The 23,039-nt window shown below is 43.9% G+C and overlaps 1 protein-coding gene across 11 annotated transcripts in view; it reads left to right on the top strand.

Annotated features, from left to right (window-relative positions):
• adgrl3.1 (adhesion G protein-coupled receptor L3.1) overlaps positions 1-23,039 on the top strand; it is a 172,371-nt gene that overhangs the window by 56,009 nt on the left and 93,323 nt on the right. For all 11 annotated transcript variants that reach the window (XM_072707693.1, XM_072707684.1, XM_072707683.1 and 8 more), the window contains one exon: positions 6,079-6,292. In XM_072707693.1, the coding sequence (XP_072563794.1) occupies positions 6,079-6,292 (214 nt within the window). The remainder of the gene's footprint in view (positions 1-6,078; positions 6,293-23,039) is intronic.

Consider the following 23,039-nt stretch of genomic DNA (forward strand, 5'->3'; position numbering starts at 1 on the left):
ATAGAGGCCGATGAGGATACTTGAAGTGGATTTGAAAGCAGTTCAGTGTGGGGGACGAATTCAACACAGCCATCAGTAAGGGAAGGGATCCATCGTAAGAACTTCCTTTAAGGAGAGAGACTCATCTCCATATTAACCATGCTTTGAAGAAACAAGAGCCTGGCAAAAAGAAGGACCTTTAATCTCGCTTCTAGATACGTCTCTCTCTGGAAATATTGCTTTAATGTTTCACATGCACACTTACTGAACGCCGTCACCGTCACCGTGTCACGCGGCACTGCACTCCAGCAAAAACATGGCCTGGACATCATTTGTTTTCCTAAAACAGATGGTCTCACTTAAAAGAAAAAAAAAATACTAATGGAAAGTTTTTGCCTGCATCCTTCACAACTTCATCAACTTTTTTTGTGCTTTGAACCTTCAGACCTTGAAATATACATTACAGAAATATGCAGCTTAGCAATGTATCTTTTGTAATGTATTTTTCTTTTCAATATTCCAGCCAAACGGTCCCTCTTTTTGTGTCTTCTGAGGAACTGGCCGCTCCCTCATCTTTGCTGCATGCTGCAATCCTGACCTTGATGCCGACGATGTCAAATCTTTTTTTTTGAGAGGGGGGCTGACTGCCAAGTGGGATGGAGGAGGCGAAGTGTCCCAGGCCCCCCCCCCCCCGCTATAGCCGCTGAGCTTCAGGGAGGATTCCCTTGTACGGACACAGTATCTTGGGCACAAGGATGAAAGCAGGCACTGCCCTTTGCCTGCACCTGGTCCCTGGCATTGTAATTTCTCACCATCACAATGCATGAATACTTTGCTATTTTGCCGCATAAAATTGAAAAAAAAAAACAAAATGGTGCTTGGAGATTCATACAAAAGCTAAATAAAATCCACCCAACTATTTTCCATAGCCAATTATCCAGCATAGTGCTGTAGTGAATGTATACTGGAGAGCTGAGGGCACGAGGCAGGGGTACAACCTGGACAGGAATCCAGCACAAATTATGCAAGCAAATAAATAAACTAATAGCTAGATGCACACGCGTGATATAGTATCTCTGGTGCAATTGAGGTGCCCGGCGTATATTTTGGCTGCGCTGAGTCGCATGCTCTACCTGTCATCTCCATTTTCTGCCCGCAAATTTGACTCAGATAATTGGATAATCTATCCAGCAGTACGTGCTGCATGATTGGCTACCGTTGACCTGCCCGGATTGAGTGTGGCATGCGGCTGTGGCATGTGGCCGTGGCATGCTGCAAAAGCGGGAATGAGACGGCGTTCGGGCGAGCCCTCCTGCTTTTGGGTATCATTTGCCGCTGCAGCAATATGACCTTCGAGACTTCTAAATGTCAAGGAAAACGATCGTATGTCCAGCACTAGCGATACTATTTGTCATATTATGTATAAGCTATGTCAAGTAAAAATAAAGTTATTTGCTGCTTATAATAATCAGTTATTGCACCGTTGCCTGACACCTCCAGAGATGTGAGTGTGACCCCCCCCACTAGCATACTGTCCCACTTGTCCCTGGAATAAGTTCCAGGCTGACGGCAATCCTGTACCGGGTAAACGGTTATGGATGGATGGACGTGTTTATGTTTCACAGCTTTTTTTGGAAGCACTCGTTTTGTCATTGCTTATGAATGTTTTTGTCAGTTTTTTTTTTTCCCCATGTATAATGATGTATAGGCAATTTGGCCTGGACATCATTTGTTTTCCTAAAACAGATGGTCTTACTTAAAAGGAAACAAAAAATACTAATGAAAATGGGGGATGTGTACAACTACAGGCGTGTTGTGAGACAAATTCTTTGATTCTCCGTGTCTTCTTTGACTCCCCTGCTGCTACTTATGCATTTGAGGCCCGCGATACAGGGTGACGGTAAGTGTCGATTCTCAAAACCGCCGCAGTGAGGTCAAGGTGGATGAAGTGCTTTGATCGGAAAGTGTGTCGCCCGCGGTAATCGAAGCGGCCAGGAAGAGTTACATTCGGCTCAAAGAGGACACACTCTCTCTGGCGATGAGGTTTCCGAAGGAGGACCGCGACATTTCCCGTGTTGCTGATGTTAGGATTCTGTCTTATTTTATCGTAAACGGGAAGAGAGCAGTTTTCATGGCAGATTAAGCTTCCACGTGGCTCTGCCTTAATGGTGAAGGGCTATCAGACTGAACTGGTACACAGTGAGTCTCACACTGGCTTCCTCTGCTGACTTGATGAACCATCTCATGCATTCTGACACGGACGGTTGAACAAAAGCAGGAGCTAAATAAACGTAAAATCCCGCGCCTTCCGTGTCACTTCACTGGTGTGGCTTTGCTTTAAGAGTTTGCGCTCCGGGGGCCATATTTTACGCGTCGTCTCTGTGTTTATACAGATTTTCGGTGAACCGGTGACTTTAAATTGCCAGGGAGGAATGCCTGTGTGGATGAGTACGGCTATCCTGTCTGGGTTTGTACCCAGGCCTTGATCCTCGCGCTCCCCTGGATTTCATCGGGATGAATATTGGATACGGGGCGTGTTAAAAATGTATGGGAGCGTAATGGATTCATGAATTATATCAGTGCCAACTGAAATGTCTGCGGCGAAATGGGCGCCGGAAGAGCACAGCATTCAGATGCGTCCCCGTCAAACGCAGACGGCCCCAAATAGCCGCATCCATCATCCGGAATTTATCGGAGACCCTGACGTTAATGTTGTGACCGCCGCACGTTTCGGTCCATTGTCCCATTTTCCCGGGGCGTTGCTGGCGAGGGCGATTGACAGCTACGTGCCACATGCTCACACGCCGGCGTCCTCGTCATCGGGATGCCACCAGCATCTCTAAACGTGCCCATTAAGGTCTGCCGTGCCCCGCAAAAATACAGCGTGCGACATTTCCGCGCTTAGTGGGCGATTTGAACTCCTTTATTGAACAAGGTGTCATTCGCTCAGATTTATTGCCTCTAACAAACGTATCCTCTGACATCTGTAACCGAAAATGGATTTTATTTTTTAAAAATATATAATAAATGGCCAAACGTTTTGCTGATTCCTGACCCACTGATGAAGTTGGCCAAGGACGACCACACGACCCAGGACAGGTCCAGGGATGGAAGTGTTTCATGTTTTATTGGCACGACAGCTAGTCGATGAAAACGGGAAGTGGAGAGCCTTATTCTGAATGGATGCAGTTTTCCTACCTGCTTCTCGCTTATCGGCCTTTAGGATTCCCCTCCCAGAGCTATTATTAGGCAGAGAAGAACGTGCCAGAGATAATATTTCATTGTACGTGTTATTTTTTTACCTTGTTTTTATGCCGAAATGAAGCAATCTTGCTGCAGTGTAACAGTAGTGCAGTGTGACAGTAGTGCAGTGTGACAGTAGTGCAGTGTAACAGTAGTGCAGTGTGCTGTACAGTGTAGCAAATCTCTCATTTTAAAGACTTGTGCATTTTTGAGAGAAAAAAGTAATCTGAAAAGGTGTTTTTTAATGTTCTAATTATGGTTGTTTTAGTTAAAATCACTATTTGATTTTTTTTTAGCTTGTATTTCAACATGCAATAACCCTATTTACATTTTTGGTTGTCTGTTATAGTGTGGAGCTTTCAGCATGAGTCAATCCTTCACCCCCTCAGCCACAAATAAACTCCTAATTTTTCTCTGACCGGTCACAAAAATCAACAGGCTACTCAGATTTATTACTTTTTCAATAAATCTGATTGGCAGTCATGTATATTGGCACTTTAATTTTCCTGTTAGGTGCAGGATTTAATTACCAGGAAAGGAAAAATTGCCTTATTAATGGAATTGTTAATCTCTTGTGAAAATACAAATCTAGTCTTAACAATCGGAAGAGCAGAGTGCACATAGATAGCTTATTGTCCCTCTCCCACTGAAATGTTTTGTGCTTGCATACATTACTATGTTCTGTTTAAATTATTCATGGGAAATATGGTTTTATGTAGGGTGATTGCCATTCTGGCCTCCCACCAGCAGGGTGTACTATTCAGTGCATGCATGTAGAATTTGTGTGCTCTTCCTTTGTATGTGTCATACTCTGCTTTCTTTCTGCAGTCCAAACAAACGCAGTTAGATGAACTGGTGGCAGTGGCAGATTATCTGTACAAATGGACCATGCCTCCCTTTCCAAATTCACACCTAGTGCCTAGCTATGCCAGTAACAGCAGCTGCAGATGATGAAATTTAAGTAGCTTCCAAATATCATACCCATCATGCACTGCAGTTGTTAGCGAATTCCACAAACATGCTTTATTCGTTAAATACACGCCTCGACAACGTAGTTTGACTACAAAAACTTACAAACTACTACATTTCAAAAAAAAAATAATTTAAGTATTGTGTCAATTTTTTTTGTGTTGACTTCCACCATAATGAGATTTTATACATACAAATGGGAGATATAAATATAGCGTGTCACAAGTTCATATAATACTGTATGCATGATGTCAGCACCCTAATCTTTACTAATGTTTCCCATATATGTGAGATTCTGCAAGCGGAGGGGGGCCCGGCTGCATTGCCTATCAGTCTACCCCTGATCCTAGGGTCGGCTCCTGAGTCCCCACAGCCTTGTACTGGATAAGTGGTTATGCACAATGGCATGTGTATCCTCGGGTTGATGAATACGGTTTGAAATGATACTTCCTGACTATCCTGTCACTGCCTTTCTTGTTGCGTATTCATTCTGGAGGCTTAAATGGCATGTATTTTATGGGTTGTACATTTCTGGCTAAGCATTAGTAAACAGTTGAGAAAATATTGACAAAGAGAATGGTTATTGACTCTCCAATGTCCAAAGGTCTCCATCAAAGGCCACAAGAATATGACCCATCTGTCTGCTCAGAGCCCTGCCGTTTTTTTTACATTAATGATAACTCTTAAATGTCATTGTATATCAGCTTTATCTCAGACAGATGACAGGGTAGAATTAAAACGTCTCGCTCTTGATCGACTAGTGCAGCAATTTGGCGAACCCTGTTTGGTTTCTGCTCCAGCTTGCAATCTAAGTCACATGTCAGAGGCTCCGGAGCTCCCACCATTACCCAGGAATGTCTGTCTGCGTGATTCATCTCGCACAATTTGGCACAGTCCTTGAGAGAGATAGGGCTGAGCAGCGAGTTATGTCGGATTTCTACCCTCGACTTTACATCTCCAGTAATGCAGTCTATAGGACTGTAATACTGAGGGATGGGGTTGATGTTACCATGGTTACTATTTCATAGAATAAAGCTTTTGCAGTCCAGTGCCACAGTCATGGGCACATAGACTCGCAATGTTGTGTTTTCATGACAATACTCGACATGCTTTTAAACGCAGTGATCCTTCAGTCAATTCATACCAGCACGCCCAACGTCTGAAATGTCAGTGTCAATGTCCTGTAATCTCAGTGTGCCTTTCTTTGAAGTATCACTGTTATTATAAAAAAGGACAAAGGCATTTTAAAATATACAGTGGGTCGTAAAAGCCCTTGGAAAGACTTAAAGAAGTGCATGCATACTGACCCTTCTGTTTTGACATCGTACCCATTCCGTCAGCCTGACACAGGTGCCTTACAACTGACTCTTTGTCCCTTCATGTACCTGGAAATATGATACGTGATGCGGCTCAGGTGAGGATTACCTCAAGGGCTCTCCTTAGACTGGCACAATGGCCAGTGATCCAAATCTTAAATCTTTACACCTTGGCCTTACCGAGTACCTGCTATTCTGTACCTTATGTCAATGTTGAAACAAGTGGTAGCTTAACTAAGTATTTACCAAGTGTTAATAACAAATTTTGGTTACTTAAATGCAGAGCGTACAAATGCAGGTCCAGAGAGTACAAATCCAGACCAGGATTTTGTTTCAACCAACCAGTTGAGTACTCTGTGACTGAGACTCTTTATACTCTACTGGTTGGTTGAAACAAAATCCTGGTCTGGATTTGTACTCTCTGGACCTGAAATCTCCACCTCTACTTAAATGTTGGAATGCAGTTTCACAAGTGTGTCAAAGTGGGAGGAGCATGTAGTGAATGGGCGCTGTTACTGCCACCTGGTGGCAGAGCAAAGTCATTGACAATGTGTGTACCTCTGGCCCGTAGCCTTCAGCCGAGCACCCATCCCCATGGCCGTGGTGCGGAGGGAGCTGTCCTGCGAGAGCTACCCCATCGAGCTACGCTGCCCGGGCACCGATGTCATCATGATCGAGAGCGCCAACTACGGGCGGACGGACGACAAAATCTGCGACGCCGACCCGGTCCAGATGGAGAACACGCGGTGCTATCTGCCTGACGCGTATAAGATCATGTCCCAGCGGTAAGAAAATTCAGTCGCTAAATCTTTATCGACATATTTTTTCCGAATAGCATCGCTACAGTTAATTCGTATTAAAACAAACAAAAAAATAAGGAAGCTTTATGAACAACTCCCAGAATCCCAAGTGTATTTAAAGGCACAGATCACAGATTACATTTGCAAATGGAATTATGGGGGTCAATGATGTAGGTGGGGGCTGGAGACTATGGTAGAGTGATCGCATCATTGGACACAGGACAGTGGGCTAACACTGACCTTTTACATTTCATTCGCATGGATAACAGTCCTATCTGGAGTGCCTCATTTGGCCTGCCTGAGCAAATGCAGAAAACTAGAACTGACATTAAATTGTCCATTAGTCTAGCTGGTGGTGGAAATAGAAGAGCAGTCCTACTTCAAGTGACAGGTTGTCAGAATTTTGGACGGCCATATGACACGACGCTGTATTTAAAATGGATATTCTGAAGCAAAGAACAATCGAGAGAGAGAGAGTGTTAGCTACAACTGTAAATGGAATGCATTTATGAAGGTCTTCACCTATTACAATTAAGTGAAAGCTGTGAAGAATTATTTATTGATTTTATTCCTGAGAAATTACAAAACGTTGCTTGCAGGTTTAATACCTCTGGGTGTCACACGTGTAAATAAATATTAACAAGAGTCTGTCATGTATTATGTATTTTATTTTTTTTTTACCTCGCGGATAGCTTCGATACAGCATAGCTATTTACTTTAAGGAAGCCATAGTTCCGTAGCTCCTTGGGTCTGGTTTTTTACAGGGCAGTGGTTATGCAGTCAGACCAGCAGGGGTTTCTTATGATGAGTCACTCGCTATATGTTTAAAATACGGACACCCCGTTGTGTACGCCTGCGACTTTACAAAGGATTACACAACTATTCTGCTCATTCTCAAAGGATGACAGTTAATTAGTTCAACTGAATTATTAAGACCAGTCAGGTCATTATTTAAGGTGCCTTTAATAGCCATGATAAAATTGCCTTTTTAAACCCAGAATGCTGTAATTATACCAAAATCAATTAAAGGGCAGAATATAAATGCTTTTATTTTACAGCCATTCTTTGAAATTATAGATTCTTTTATTAATATTTTTATGTGTGCAATATCAGTACTATGTTTCCTTATTTGACTCAAATCATATAAAGATGAAGGAATATATTACCTATTAAACATATTTTATTAACAAATTTTAAAGTTTAAGTGGCCTGCAGAATCTTTCAGTTTATAAAATGCTGTGCATATTTGAATCAGGCATTTAATATTTAATATGTGAGCATTTGGTTCTCACCAGTTTATCATCAGTAAATTATAAATGTGTCCAATGCAATCCATGGGGAGTATGAATGCATTTGTCACGCAACATAACTCTCACAATATTCGTGCGGTGATTTTTATCACACACCACCGTCATTGTCCGATCTTTTGCCCCTTTTCTACGGTGGCCCCTAGAGACAAAACACACACAAAAGAAAAAGCAGAAACAAAATGAAAATGCGCAGCAAATTAAAAAAACACACGCAAAAGAAAAAGCAGAAACAAAATGAAAATGCGCTGCAAATTAAAAAACACACACAAAAGAAAAAGCAGAAACAAAATGAAAATGCGCAGCAAATTAAAAAAACACACGCAAAAGAAAAAGCAGAAACAAAATGAAAATGCGCAGCAAGTTAAAAAAACACACGCAAAAGAAAAAGCAGAAACAAAATTAAAATGCGCAGCAAGTTAAAAAAACACACGCAAAAGAAAAAGCAGAAACAAAATGAAAATGCGCTGCAAATTAAAAAAACACACACAAAAGAAAAAGCAGAAATAAAATGAAAATGCGCAGCAAATTAAAAAAACACACGCAAAAGAAAAAGCAGAAACAAAATGAAAATGCGCAGCAAGTTAAAAAAACACACGCCAAAGAAAAAGCAGAAACAAAATGAAAATGCGCAGCAAGTTAAAAAAACACACGCAAAAGAAAAAGCAGAAACAAAATGAAAATGCGCAGCAAGTTAAAAAAACACACGCAAAAGAAAAAGCAGAAACAAAATGAAAATGCGCAGCAAGTTAAAAAAACACACGCAAAAGAAAAAGCAGAAACAAAATGAAAATGCGCAGCAAGTAGACAATCCCAAACCGGAAGTGCTCCACCACGCTAGGGGGCGCGGTGAGCTCATGTGGCACAGTCGCTACACAGTAGTGATGGGAAGTTCGACTGAATTAACTGGATTTGATTCTTTCGAGCTGTCCGTTGTAATGAATCGATTCTAAAATCGATTCTGTGATTCACTTTTTTTTCCGTCTTTTTTGCGCCTGACCGTATGAGTCAACGAATCATGGGATCGGATAATAAATCAAACGGTGTCTCAAGGTTACGTTATTTGACTGAAAGATGGGGCTGGTGTTCAACAAAAATGTTTAGCTTGACTATTCACAATAAAAAAAACAATATATAAAAAGCAGAAAGGGTGTCGATGCTGAATAAACACGCGTGTATATATAGTTCTTATTTTCTTGACTTTAGCCAAATTCATGTGCATGAGTATCAAGGACTACAGTTAACAACTGCAATATTACCAATACAATCACACACACATACAATGAGCATGAGTAAACTTGCATACGTTGTTGTGTAAACGTCAAAGTTAATAAATATCTTTGGTTTTTGATGAAAGACATATGGTTTTATTATGCAGAAATGCAATAATTTACTGTTGTGAACGCCGCAATGGCTCTTGGGATCGGTTCGCAAACCATCCGTTTGAGTCGCCGACGGAGTGTCCGAGAGTCCGTTCGATGAACAAATCGAACTTACGGTTTTCGGACACTCGGTCGGTGACTAAAACGAATGGTTTGCGAACCGATCCCAAGAGCCCTCGCCGCCTCGCGGCATTTGCTGCGGAAATGCAGTTACGCTGTTGAAAGGAATAAAATTAACGCAGCTGTTCACAGGGCTGTCAACTTTGGTCAGCCGGTTGGCCAGAGATTTTCCATTTCAGACAAGTCCGCACACGCATTTACACCTTTGTGACAGTTTTATTCCCTTGTAAATGGTCTGTAGGGTTTGCAAACTACCCCAACGCTTTTGCTGCAGCTAATTTTAGGTTTATAATGTAATAATATAAATTTGCAGTAAGATTTCTTGCACGAGCGTGAGAATCCGAAAGCGTGAGTGTCACGCCAGATGCGTGAGAGTTGGCAGCCCTGTGTTCATTTATCACAACAGTAAATTATTGCATTTCTGCATAATAAAACCATATGTCTTTCATCAAAAACCAAAGATATTTATTAACTTTGACGTTTACACAACAACGTATGCAAGTTTACTCATGCTTATTGTATGTGTGTGTGATTGTATTGGTAATATTGCAGTTGTTAACTGTGATGTAGTCCTTGATACTCATGCACATGAATTTGGCTAAAGTCAAGAAAATAAGAACTATATATACACGCGTGTTTATTCAGCATCGACACCCTTTCTGCTTTTTATATATTGTTTTTTTTATTGTGAATAGTCAAGCTAAACATTTTTGTTGAACACCAGCCCCATCTTTCAGTCAAATAACGTAACCTTGAGACACCGTTTGATTTATTATCCGATCCCATGATTCGTTGACTCATACGGTCAGGCGCAAAAAAGACGGAAAAAAAAGTGAATCACAGAATCGATTTTAGAATCGATTCATTACAACGGACAGCTCGAAAGAATCAAATCAGTTAATTCAGTCGAACTTCCCATCACTACTGTGTAGCGACTGTGCCACATGAGCTCACCGCGCCCCCTAGCGTGGTGGAGCACTTCCGGTTTGGGATTGTCTACTTGCTGCGCATTTTCATTTTGTTTCTGCTTTTTCTTTTGCGTGTGTTTTTTTAACTTGCTGCGCATTTTCATTTTGTTTCTGCTTTTTCTTTTGCGTGTGTTTTTTTAACTTGCTGCGCATTTTCATTTTGTTTCTGCTTTTTCTTTTGCGTGTGTTTTTTTAACTTGCTGCGCATTTTCATTTTGTTTCTGCTTTTTCTTTTGCGTGTGTTTTTTTAACTTGCTGCGCATTTTCATTTTGTTTCTGCTTTTTCTTTTGCGTGTGTTTTTTTAACTTGCTGCGCATTTTCATTTTGTTTCTGCTTTTTCTTTTGCGTGTGTTTTTTTAACTTGCTGCGCATTTTCATTTTGTTTCTGCTTTTTCTTTTGTGTGTGTTTTTTAATTTGCAGCGCATTTTCATTTTGTTTCTGCTTTTTCTTTTGCGTGTGTTTTTTTAATTTGCTGCGCATTTTCATTTTGTTTCTGCTTTTTCTTTTGTGTGTGTTTTGTCTCTAGGGGCCACCGTACTTTTCCATTTGCAGCACCTCCCGCGCTGATATAGTATAGTATACCTATACGTACCCAGATAAATCAAAGTCACAATGTGGTTATGCAGTCAGACGTCCGTATTTACCCCATCGGTGCCCGGACAGGGGATCCTGGCACCAATCGTAATTGAGCGGGGCGGAAAACCAGCACGTCTTTGTGCCGGGGTTAAATCTCTGCGGACGAAAACTTGATGCTGCAGCAGCCTGAGCCGCCGCTCGAGCGGCTCCTTCTCTCGGCGGCGCGCCGCAAGACAAACAGGCGGAGTTTTCCAGCGGGCGGAACGGGCACGCGCAGGACAGCGCGGTCAGTCTGTAACGGGCATGCGCTGGACAGCGCGGTCAGTCTGTAATGGGCACGCGCAGGACAGCGCGGTCAGTCTGTAACGGGCACGCGCAGGACAACGCAGCCGGCGGCTTTATGTGACGAGCACGCGCAGGAACCTGCCAGGTACCCCCCCCCCCCCCGTGCTTTGGGTGTTGGTGTGACAAACAACACCGCGGATGATAAAGCTGATACGAGGCCTTCCCTGACTTACCTCGTTTGCCTGTTTTAAACCTGGTTACGTCTTAAATTCTGGGCCAAATGTTGTTTAATGTATTAATGTTGCCGTAATATATTCTTAAAATAACAGCAAAAAATACCATAGTAGCTCATGAAAAATAAATACTGGTTTCTGAGTAAATGGAGTTTTATGTTGCGTGGTCCCGTTTTAGCTGTGGCGTTGGCCCGGCTGTTGTGCTATATCGACTGAAGTGCAGAATCCCAACCAAAATCCCAAAAGTTGAAATAAAGCCAGGAGCCCCATCGCTCAGCGTGGCTATAATGTATCATGTGCTAGAGCAGGCATAAAATACATTCCCAGATTTGTATGAAAAATCTAATAAAGCGTAATATACAGTAGATATAATGGACTGACTTTTATTCAGAATTAATTCTTCCATAATTCCACCACAGTGCAATCAATGTGAGCATTTCAGATGACTGATTATCATTCATTAAGGGGACCAGTGACTGGAGAGGATGGCATTCCATCGCGTTAATGTCACTCTTGCATTCTGCTCTCCGTCCCGGCCTGTCCCTGAACGTGGCAGCGTCAGACAACGGTTGCTGTGACGTCATCCCCCCCCCCCCCATGTTAGCATTTGCTGGGGCCGAGTCCTTAGGCCCTTAATCGCTGCACATTGCGTTAGATATCATAGATGCAGATCGTCAGGGTTCTGATAAGACCCCTCAGACTGCGTACAGTTGAGCTGGTAGTACGGATGCGGCTGCCCCTGGCATTCCTGGCACACTGCCCACGAAAGAGCAATGAAGTAATGTTTTGTCATTCAAGATCCATCACAACTTTTTGTTTCTCTAACCCATTATTTTTTTTTGTTGTCCAAAATAACTTTTTTTTTTTCCTTTTTTAAGAAAACAGAGTCAGCCAGTCCCTGGAGAAACTGGGGGTCAGGGGCCCCGCTCAGGGGCCCAGCAGTGACATCACGTTGCCTGCCTCAGGAATCTTGAATCTTGATTTGAACCGGCGAACTTTTGATCACAGGCGCAGAGTCGCAATTCGCTGATCAAACACCCCAAGTTTTCTTTTCTGTTTCCTCGGATTCTACACGCATTCTAAATATCAATGGGTGTGCAAGTCAGCCATTAAAGAATGCATGACACGGCACACAGACAGATAAAGTGATTCAGGTATCTCATATCATTATGCCTGGAATCCTTCTGATCTGTATGACTCTTGAATATAGAATGTATTTTTCTAGCCCTCATCCATCAGAAAGCAGTTGTAAGTATAAAGTTCTCGGTAATGTTGAACATCCTGAAAAGTTTACTGACAGCTCGTTCCATTCAGCGGACCAAGAGCTTTCGGGGAGGACATTTGAACTAAATCAGCCTGACACAGAGAGAGTAGCGCAAGATCTAAGCGAGTGGACCCCGCATTTTTCATTAGATAGCAGAGGGATCAACGATGTTCGCGGATTTCGGAAAACGTTACTTGATCGCCTGACCAAATAAACATTTTGAAGATGGTAAAAAATATCATGGTTTTAATCATTTGCTGGCGATATGTATTATTTGTGCTAACTATTTTTTTCTTTTTAGATATAAGATAAATGGTGAGCTTTAGTTACAGAGGCGGCTTTTATTGAGAAATGTTAGCGGTGGCAATACTGGAGAGTTTGTGAATTGTGCTAAGGGTTAAGTGCCATGCAGACGTCTTCCTTCAGCTCCGGGACGGGAGATTATTCCGCTGCTAGGCTGATCGTGTCACCGGGGCTGAGGTTTTGTGATGAACAACTCCGAAAAAAGAGGAAAACAAAAAAGGACGAGACCATGGAAGGATGATCAGAGAGGTTCAGAGGGAGGGAAGGAATGAAAGATGAACTGAGTAGAAATGAGGAGGTCAGATTTGGATGGCCATTTGGGGGGGGGAGGGTTGCAGTAAGCTAATAATGACAAGGCCCACTCGCACGCCAGCAGGCAGAGAGAGAAAATCCTTTGTTTTGCACCCAGAACTAAGCCGGTGTGTCCGTTTTTGGTCAGACGCCATGCCGGGCGATAACCCTCTCCAGAAGACCAGATAAGTGAGATCAGCTCCGGCCCTGCCGGAGATGCTCAGGGCTGGATGGAGGACCTGGCTCTGCTCCCAAGCTTTCTCCTCTGATTACTCTGTCCTGTTATCTCGCCCGTCTCCCTCTGCCGCCTTTATAAAACTTTAAGCCTCCGCAATTAAACTTTCGGGGCTTGCTAGGTCACGTAACAAATTTTAAATAAAAAATATGCACGTCTAAGACTGAGAGAGACTTAAATATTGCCTCTGCTTTCTGTCTCGACTGTTCATGTGCTCTCTAACATAAACAGTTATTTTTTATTAGCATTATCTTTATCTTATTTATCTTTTTCGAAGACACATGAAAGGACGCTTAAAATTTCTCCACAGGATACAGGCCTGACATACTGTACCTCTGCCCTGCTAATTGCTGAGGATGGCTACCTCAGTCTATTAGGCTTCACAGCTATGGGCCATTTCTGGGTTTTTTGTTGACATTCTGTACTTCAGAGGCTGACCAAACAAAGCTTTGATTTACTATAAAGAGGGGGGGGGAAAAAACACCGGACCGCACACGGACCCGTTTCAAAACGCTGCTCTGTGATGTCCGCTAAATGAATCGATGGATATGTCGTGTCAAACTGTGATGATTAGCGGCTGGAAATGGACCATGTCCAGGCATCGAGTCATGATGCCTAAATGAGAAATTATTGTCGGGGAAGGGTAGGCCGGGCTTTCGCTGTCATAACCGGCCAAGTTTCACCCCTTTATTGCGATGACGACAGGCAGAAAGTCTTCTGGGCAAAAAGCTCATATTTTTGCATGATGTGTTCAATTTTGATGTTATACTTAAGCTGTGGTGCTCATGAGATTTATCTGTTGCCATACAAAAGAAACCACATGCTCTTTTTGCGTGTCTACAAGAGTAAAAATAATGAAATAAAAACTTATACCAGGTGCAAGGATAAACTGGCATATGAGTGGATTGTTTAAAGGATTTGCTTTTCGGGCGAAAACCTACTAATGTGTACAGTCTTCGTTGTGTGTGTCATAGAACAGTTCTGAAAAATCTTGGAGCGTTTACACCGAGAGGAAGGGCTAAATAGGAATGAGTGACATCACTGGGAATTACCCCCCCCTGCCCCATTCTGCTTTATTTCTTTTTTTTCACTCCCAGTCACTTCTTGACAGGGACTCACTGCATTTCAATTTGGCCAATTAGCTGCTGATAATGTACAGTGTCCAGGCACTGCCATATTGTAGTACTCAGGAAGCCCAGACAGGATGCAGTGCACCTCTGCAGTGATTAATAATATGCCCAGTGCCCCCCCCCCCCCCCCCTTTAAGCAGTTCTATTGCTGTTTTGGTTCATCGGTTCAGTCGCACAACATCACAATGACAGTTCAGCAGGACAGGAGTTTTATGCAGTGGCAGGACTGTTTACATGTGTATGTAAGTAAATGCATACAAAGCGAGTATGAGGCAGACTCATTTTGTCTTCGGAAATGGGGGTGCGAGATTCATTGTGTGATTCATCCGTTTGAGCTTAATCAGTCAGCATTAACACTGCCTTGACTCGCGATCCATGCTGACCTCCTGCGCTGCCTTTTTGAAAAATTGGCGGGCGGGGGGGGTTCTCACCCGGTTCACATCCGCTACATCGCTTGCCGCTCATGTTCATGTGTGGGAGCATCACCCCACGATGACAGGCCCACCAGTTTACTGAAGTTCAGCTTCGGCGTCATGTTAGCTTCTGTTACCATTTTGCCGATCATTCAAGTACAAAATTAAATAGCAAGGATAAGTGTGTTAAAACTCGGGGAAAGTTCGCTAGCTGCTTTGATTGTATGTACACTGGCCTGCTGAGTGTATGGCGGGAAGCTGCCTCGAGATAGTATACGTCTGTCTACATATAATCACGTAAACTCTTTAGCTGTTTTGAGGTATAATTGTAATGTATAATTTAGGGCTCGGATCGCTGTTGTAGGAACGCCATGTGGTGGTACGTGTATAAATCCGAAGGCTCTCTCTTCCCTGGGCGCTCATCATTTATTCACGAGTCCACGCCATGTTCCCTGGCGCCGGGACGAGCAGATGCGCATCACCGCCGCGTGTTTTGAAGTGTTGTCGTTCCTCGCCGTGGCCCATGTTGTGCGCGCAGAGGAGATCTCCTCCTGGAGGAGGAGACCCAACTCGCCGCCCTCGTCCCAGTCCAACGGAGACTCAAGCTGTTCGTCTGGGAAGGCTTCCAGCGAGGGCCTGAGTCAGCCATTCAAAGATCGTCACTCCTTCTCTCTCTCTCTCTCTCTCCCTCTCTCCCTCCCTTCCCCGCTCCGACTTTTCTCTCCCTGACCCCCTTATTTTTTATCAATGGCCTAAATGGAACATGAATGCAGGGCTCTGGGCCAGCCTATCCCAGCCCCCCCTTTCCTCCCTGTTGGCGCAGTGACTTCCACTGGCCACCGGCACCCTTGCCAGCACCACCTGTCCCCGAGACTGAGAAGGATGGCGGAACCGGTACATCCCCGGCAGCCACGGCGCCCCCTAGGGGCCGGAATCAGACTGCCAGGGTCCTGCCGGGGGGGGACCTGTCCGCTCACCTGTGAGCACCACACTTTGGCAGCTGCTCTCTCTGACTCGCCGTCTCCGGTTTCAGTGTCGCCCGAGTCTCCCCCGAGCTGACAGTGATGGAGGAGAGGCTGACGGGCATCGCGTTTGAGGGTGTGAAGTGGCTCACCGCCATCTCACACGCCGCCGGTTGAAACCAGGGTCGCTGTGTTTTCTCTGAGTTGCGCTTGTTTTTTTTGCGCTTGGCAAAAAAAAATGAAAGATCCTACTGCTAACATATGTGTATAATTTTGTGTTTGATTGTAAATCTATGAATTTTCAATTTCCTAATAGGATTCGTTTAGTACTGATGAACCAAAACTATATTCCCTCGTAATGATTAACAAAGCTATCATTTTTAATTTTTTTTTTAGCTATTTCTGACTTTGGTATTTCCCCTGTGTTTTTCTTCGTACACTGCTAAGGAGTCGTACGGTGTTTCACCGTGGATCGCTAATCCGCCACGTCGAAGTTGGGTTCTGATTTATGATGCTGAAGATTCCCCATAGCGTGAGGTGGAGATCACCTTGCTTTCAGAACTGCTTTTGTACCTGTAGACTTGGTTTCAATCCCTTTGAAAATCTGTACCATGGTTTTTGTGGATTTTAGACTTCTGTCATGTCTGTCACATTCCTGAACCATGGAGGTCAAAAACAATTAACGACCTCTAGCAGAAATTTAAATAACAGCATCCAGAAGAAGCCCAATTAACGACCTTCAGTAAAAAAAAGTTGCTTTATCCTCAAGTCTCTTCATTAATATTACTTGTTTATTCCTAACTTTCTTTCTAGGGGTTAACCAATATTTGCTGAATGTTTTATCTTAAGTTGTCTAATCTTTACTAAGGAAAAATTTACTGACTGGAATGAAATCATTTTGTCAGGTTACTAATTGTCTCCCCTGTGTGGCAATTTCCCCTTATTGAAAAAGAGAAATTAAGTTTTTTCTAATTGATAAAATGCATTTTTTTTTTTATTATCCTTTGAAACTTTTGGATTTATGTAAAAAATGCCACCGGTAGATGCGTGCAGTAACATGTTAACGTGCCTGAAATTAAGGCCTGGTTTCTGTCGAAATGTCATGGCATTTGTCCGCAATATGAGTAACAAATGTAATCAAATAACATTACAAATGCCATTAAGTACGCTCAGAGCGGCCCCCACCCCTCTGCATAAATGCCACCTCACGCCATTTTGAAGTTTCCCTAAAAATGGTTTTTCTTTGTTTTTTTCCCAAGTGATAAGCGTCGTCACACAGCTGTCCCCAGTTTTGTACATCTTTGTGAAAAAGAGACTTAGGGCCCTCCGGAGACTGTCACTGTCTGGAAAAAATTTATTAAAAATAAAATTGAACAGCAAATTTCCAATACTCACATAGTCCTTGTGTTGTTGTATTTGAGGTCAGACCACCAGTGACCTAAAGTCAGGCTCATCATCCTATGTTGCAGTATTGGGGACGGCGACTTATCCGGTCGTCACGTAACCCAACCAAGAACTTTCGTTAAATTTCCGAAATTTACTAAAACCACAGAAATCTTCTCAAAAACACATCCCTCTGGCTGAGTGAGTTTTGGAAATTCTGCTCTTTGGTTACATAATATATTTTTACCACATAATGAATAGATTAATGACAATGAAACTGTCATTGAAAATGTGGATATCGCAGGGAAGATTACTGGTTACATTTTTTTAGTGAATCTGCTATAGTACGAGGGAAGTTTGTGGCAGAACTCCTGTATTTAACAGACATCCTCACTTAAAGCAGTAACCTGCTCTGTATCTTATCAATACTCACACCTATGCTAGTATTCCTGTGTACCTTACAATACTCCCTGCAGCGTAGGATGACAATGTGCCTGGGCCCCGTCGCAGGGCGCGCCCTGAAGGAGCTGCCAGCACATCACAGGGCACGTACCCTCACCAAGGTCAGCTCAGAGACCTCGATTCACAGCTCTGGACTGTGAGGAGAAGCCGGGGGAGCTGGGGGAAGCTTCACACGGATGTGTGAATCGCACTCAAGCAGATGGGCAGGAGAGGAACGGAACCCAGGATCTCTCATTAAGCCACCGTGCTGCTCATATAACAATAGCAGAACTGAAAAGAATTTGTAGGATGATGTGTGATCCCAAGTTAAATATGGACTTTGCCCAGGCAAGCATTACCTACTTTAAAGGATAACAAGAATGATTAATGCAAAAGATAAACAATGGTACACTGATGCTTTACTAGGATGCTGGTGTGTTTTCATCTATAGGTAACAAACTGAATGGATGAATCGTTTATTTATTTTAGATTTTAATTTTTTATTTTTTTTTATTTCACGCCAGTGGGCGTCTGATCGATTTTAATATTTTTTTTATCTTCAAATGGTCATGACAATTTTCTGGTCTGCTTGGCGCGGGATGATTGGCGTGCAAAATGACTAAATGACAGGTTTGCGCGCACGGACGCGCGGTGACACCATACAGGAGGTTAGTTGCTAGCACAAGCTAATTGCCTCACTTCCGCGCGCCCGAGACTCTAACACATTATTTTCATTTTTAAATCCCTAGTTTTGAGACGAAATGACATAATCGGTATTTAATCTGGCATCCTTATCGAAAAATAATCATCCGTAGGCTGCCAAGCTGTGCAGTTTGCAGAGTCAACTATTTAATGTGGGTCTGCTGTTGAGGACATTTATGTTTCATGCAAGATAAATATTATAAACTACAGAAGATGCAATGCACTTGAAAAACAGAACAACTTCAAAGCGGCAGATGTTTTCTTTGTTGTTTCTGTCGCTCACCAAGTCTTCTGGAGGTCAGTGAAAATCTGCCTAACCCTATGATTTACTCATTCTAAGCGATTCCTCACTACTCTGTACAACTCATGGTAAAAAGCCCAACCAGCTAATAAAACGATGTAATTATCATCTTTCCATCTTCCAAGCATGGAACCTGGGCATTGTCACACGGTGGTACAGATCCTACCCCAACCAGCCGAGAGGACAGGCAGCGATAAACCCCGCATGCGTATTCATGTCTTTGTGGGGGCCGTGCCTTCATTTCTAACCCCTACCCAGCCCTAACCATAACCATAATTAACCAAACAAAAATACAAAACTTTTAAGTTAAAATTTGAGTGCTGTCTTGTGGGGACCGAAAAAATGGTCCCCACAATGTAAAAATAAAAAAGTTTTTTTCTTCATTGTGAGGACATTTTGTCCCCACAATGTAATATATACATGACACACACACATCGACAAACAGAGGGATTCGAACCCCCAACTCTGGAGTTTTGAGGTCATCATGCCATCTTTAATCATGATGATTATGAAGCTGATGATGACACCAACAACAATAACGACAATAATAACAACAACCTGTATTATTATAATTATTTTTATTATTATAGTAACAATGATGTTTTTGCCTTGTTATATACCTTCTGTATTGTAATTCTAATAATGTAATATTTTGGAATTTGATAAAAAGTTACTACCTTCAGTTCAGCCGAAGTACAGACAGAACCCTGGGAACGTTTCACACGGCCCATAAATATAACGACTGAAATGTATAAATATCCCTGGCAGCTGGGGGCGGGCTGGACGAGGCAGCGCGTCACATGCGGGCATGAGTAGGCTGCTCCGCTTCGCTGTGCCCACACTCGGGGCCGGCTCTCACGCCACACATGCGGCCGATGATGCCTTTCTTGTAACGCCTTGGTGTGCCATGCTCTCAGATCGGAGCGTTTATTTTTGAAGCAGTATATCGATGTGGTGCTCTGTTGCCTGAGTGGCTGGGGGAGATGGATAAATGGTATAAGGTTTTATTTTAGACTGTTTTTTCACTGCCAGTAACGCGCGCGGTATGTTGTGGGGGAGACACGGGGGCCGGCGACTCGGAGGGAGCCGTTAGCCTCTCAGGATGTATCTTATAACTTATCTTATAACCAGCAGCCATACCAAGCGATTCCGCTTTTCCACGCCGAGCTCCCTGCGCAGAACGCAAAGAGTGTCAGTTCTGCTCTCCCCCGGCGCCGAATTAGGCCAAACATGGCGCTGGCCTACATAGAGCTGCAGCGATCCTGGGAAGCCGGTACCACCGGGGGAAGTCGCCCCGCTGAGCCCGGCGGGCCTCCCTGTCGGTTCGGCTCGGCGCCGTAATTAGGGCCATGCAGGAAACTGTCAATAAAAATAGCCACTTGCGCCTGTGTGTGAGCCAGGTCACGCCTCAGCCCCCCCCCCAGGCCACCTTCAAGATACCCAAAGACATTGTGGCTATCGTGTGTTAGCGAGTTCCAAAGATCTCGATATTGTGACAGGGCTGTGGATTTCAGTGCCGGGTTCGGTTCTGGCCCAGATCTGCTGGGGGTTCGTTGTGTGGCTAAGCAGGTTAGGATCGGATCGGAAGGTTACTGGCTCAGATCCCCAGGTCGGCAGAGTCATTTCTTCATTGAATAAGGTCCTTAACCCCCAACAGCTCTAGGGACTGTCTGATCCTGCTTTCGATTCTCCGTCACACAAAAATTATAATCAAATGATCTTGTTCCAGTACTGTAAAGCAAACCTTAGAGCAAATCTGTTTACTGCATCCCAAAAGGATGCGCTTACAAGGACACACACAGATTTTGCTTTTATTACGTCCTGTAGGCAGAGCTATTGTCATGGATGTCATGCAAGGCTTTAAATCTGCCAATTAATTAGTAGCAATGATCTGTTGATCTCTTGCCAAACAGAGCTCTGCAGTAATTGTGCTTTTGTTCCTTTTGTTCTGATTTTCAACCTTATGACAACTGGATTTGATTGGCTATCGTTTTTATGCAGGTGTTCATTAACCTTAATTTCATGTCTTTTTTTTTTAGGATTTGCATAAATCGGTTCTCTTTAGAGCGGTCCCTGAAATGTGTTGAGCCTCGATGGCGGGCGTGTGGTGACGGTGGTGACAGGGGCAGGAGGAGCGTGCGGCTGTGTGGGGCTCGATGTCACACTCATTCTGTCACTTGCCGTAGCAGTGCCGGGCGGCGCCGTGCCCCTCGTCCTGGCCCTCGGCTGGAAGGAGCCTCCCGATAGTCTGCTCCCATCTTTTTTTCCGTGTCCTCCAGACTGTCTCGCTTGCATTTCCTCTGCCTCGTTTGCATAAATTTGCGTTGCCGAAACTTCAAGCGCGCGACCGCCGGCGCACTGGGAGACGGTGATCTTAAACGGGAACGCTGTTTTGAGAGTGCCCCGCTCCAGCCTGCGCTCAGTAATTTCATCATCTTTTTAAAAAGCGGGGACTTAATGACTGCTCTGTGGCCCCTAAACAATAATCTCACATCGTTAGCGCTTATGAAGAAAGCTAGCCACACAGCACACAGCTGTCCTACAGGCACCATAAAGCTCCGTGCTGATGTCATACGTATGCATATGGCTTCACATCGCCTCACAGACCCGCATCCTTCAATTAATTTAAATTCTATTTAGCTTCTTTGATGTGTCAATGTAAATCATTGCGATTTTACTGATGTATTTGCGGATGCAGTTTCCGTAACTAGATGAATATCCCACGTGCTATTAAGTGCAGTTATTGTCTTTGATGTATTTTTGCATGTACAGGAATGTGAGTTAAAGGGCTAATAGATCTCTGTCAACATGGAGCAGGTCTAGAAAGGCTCATGCTGAGGCCAGTTAGGCCATAACAGGATCAAACAGATAATTTATTCATAGGGAGCAGAATAAATGACAATAGGGTTGAATGGGTCAATACAGGACAGACATGTGCTTGTTTACTGTGTCTGCGTATGCACTGCTGTCCCCCAGATAAGTGTCTTTTTTCATCTTAACATGTACGTGTTTTCAGCTACTATTTGCTCATCTGCAAGTGCAGTTAACCCCCCCCCCCCCACCACACACACACACACAATTATTAGTTAACGGGCTAAAATTGGCAGAGTTTTCTGATGTCGCGTATGTTGGGATGTGAGGCTAATAGGCCATTACTGCTTCCAGAGACAGCAAAGGAATGTGCAAGGAATCAGGAAGGGTTCTTCCCCGGAATTGGACATTTCTATGGGGTTTCTATGGTTACCTAGAAGGGAAGTAAAATATGTGCGTAAGGTCTCACCGGATTGTGTGTGTCTGGTATCAAGTATATTAGGATTTATTGTGTGTTCCTTTCAAGATTTCCAAGCTCTGACGCGATGAAAAGGGGCCGCCTTAGAGCCGAGAATGTTATTTTTATTTTTATTTGTGACTCCGCGTGCACTTTTTAAGAAATAAGCTGTATGGCTTCACAGGGCTCTCGGTTATTGTGTGGAACAAACAGGTCTTTTTTCAGCAGAAAAGGCTGAAGCAATTTTATTCCCCCCCCCCCCCCTCCATCAGCGTTCATGCCGCCATTTTATCAGCAAGAGGATGAAATTCATGAGCTTGCCGGGCACGGCGGGCGGAGAGTGGAGTTTGGCGCAGCGGCTCTGATTTTGAGAAGGTCTCTTGAGAAGGTCACCGCAATCAGTGAAATATATCGGGGCTAATTTTAGCCGCTAAATTCTTACAGGGGGGAGCGAGAATGGGAACAGTGTCCCTGACACACACACACACAGGCAGACATGCTGGTACACAGGTGCAAACACAGTCACAGACAGGCAGACATGCCGGTACACACGTGCAAACACAGTCACAGACAGGCAGACATGCCGGTACACACGTGCAAACACAGTCACAGACAGGCAGACATGCCGGTACACACGTGCAGACACAGTCACAGACAGGCAGACATGCCGGTATACACGTGCAAACACAGTCACAGACAGGCAGACATGCTGGTACACACGTGCAAACACAGTCACAGACAGGCAGACATGCTGGTACACACGTGCAAACACAGTCACAGACAGGCAGACATGCTGGTACACACGTGCAAACACAGTCACAGACAGGCAGACATGCTGGTACACACGTGCAAACACAGTCACAGACAGGCAGACATGCTGGTACACACGTGCAAACACAGTCACAGACAGGCAGACATGCTGGTACACACGTGCAAACACAGTCACAGACAGGCAGACATGCTGGTACACACGTGAAAACACAGTCACAGACAGGCAGACATGCTGGTACACACGTGCAAACACAGTCACAGACAGGCAGACATGCTGGTACACACGTGCAAACACAGTCACAGACAGGCAGACATGCTGGTACACACGTGAAAACACAGTCACAGGCAGGCAGACATGCTGGTACACACGTGAAAACACAGTCACAGACAGGCAG

This window comes from Paramormyrops kingsleyae, chromosome 25 (assembly GCF_048594095.1).
Source record: "Paramormyrops kingsleyae isolate MSU_618 chromosome 25, PKINGS_0.4, whole genome shotgun sequence".
Lineage (NCBI taxonomy): Eukaryota > Metazoa > Chordata > Actinopteri > Osteoglossiformes > Mormyridae > Paramormyrops > Paramormyrops kingsleyae.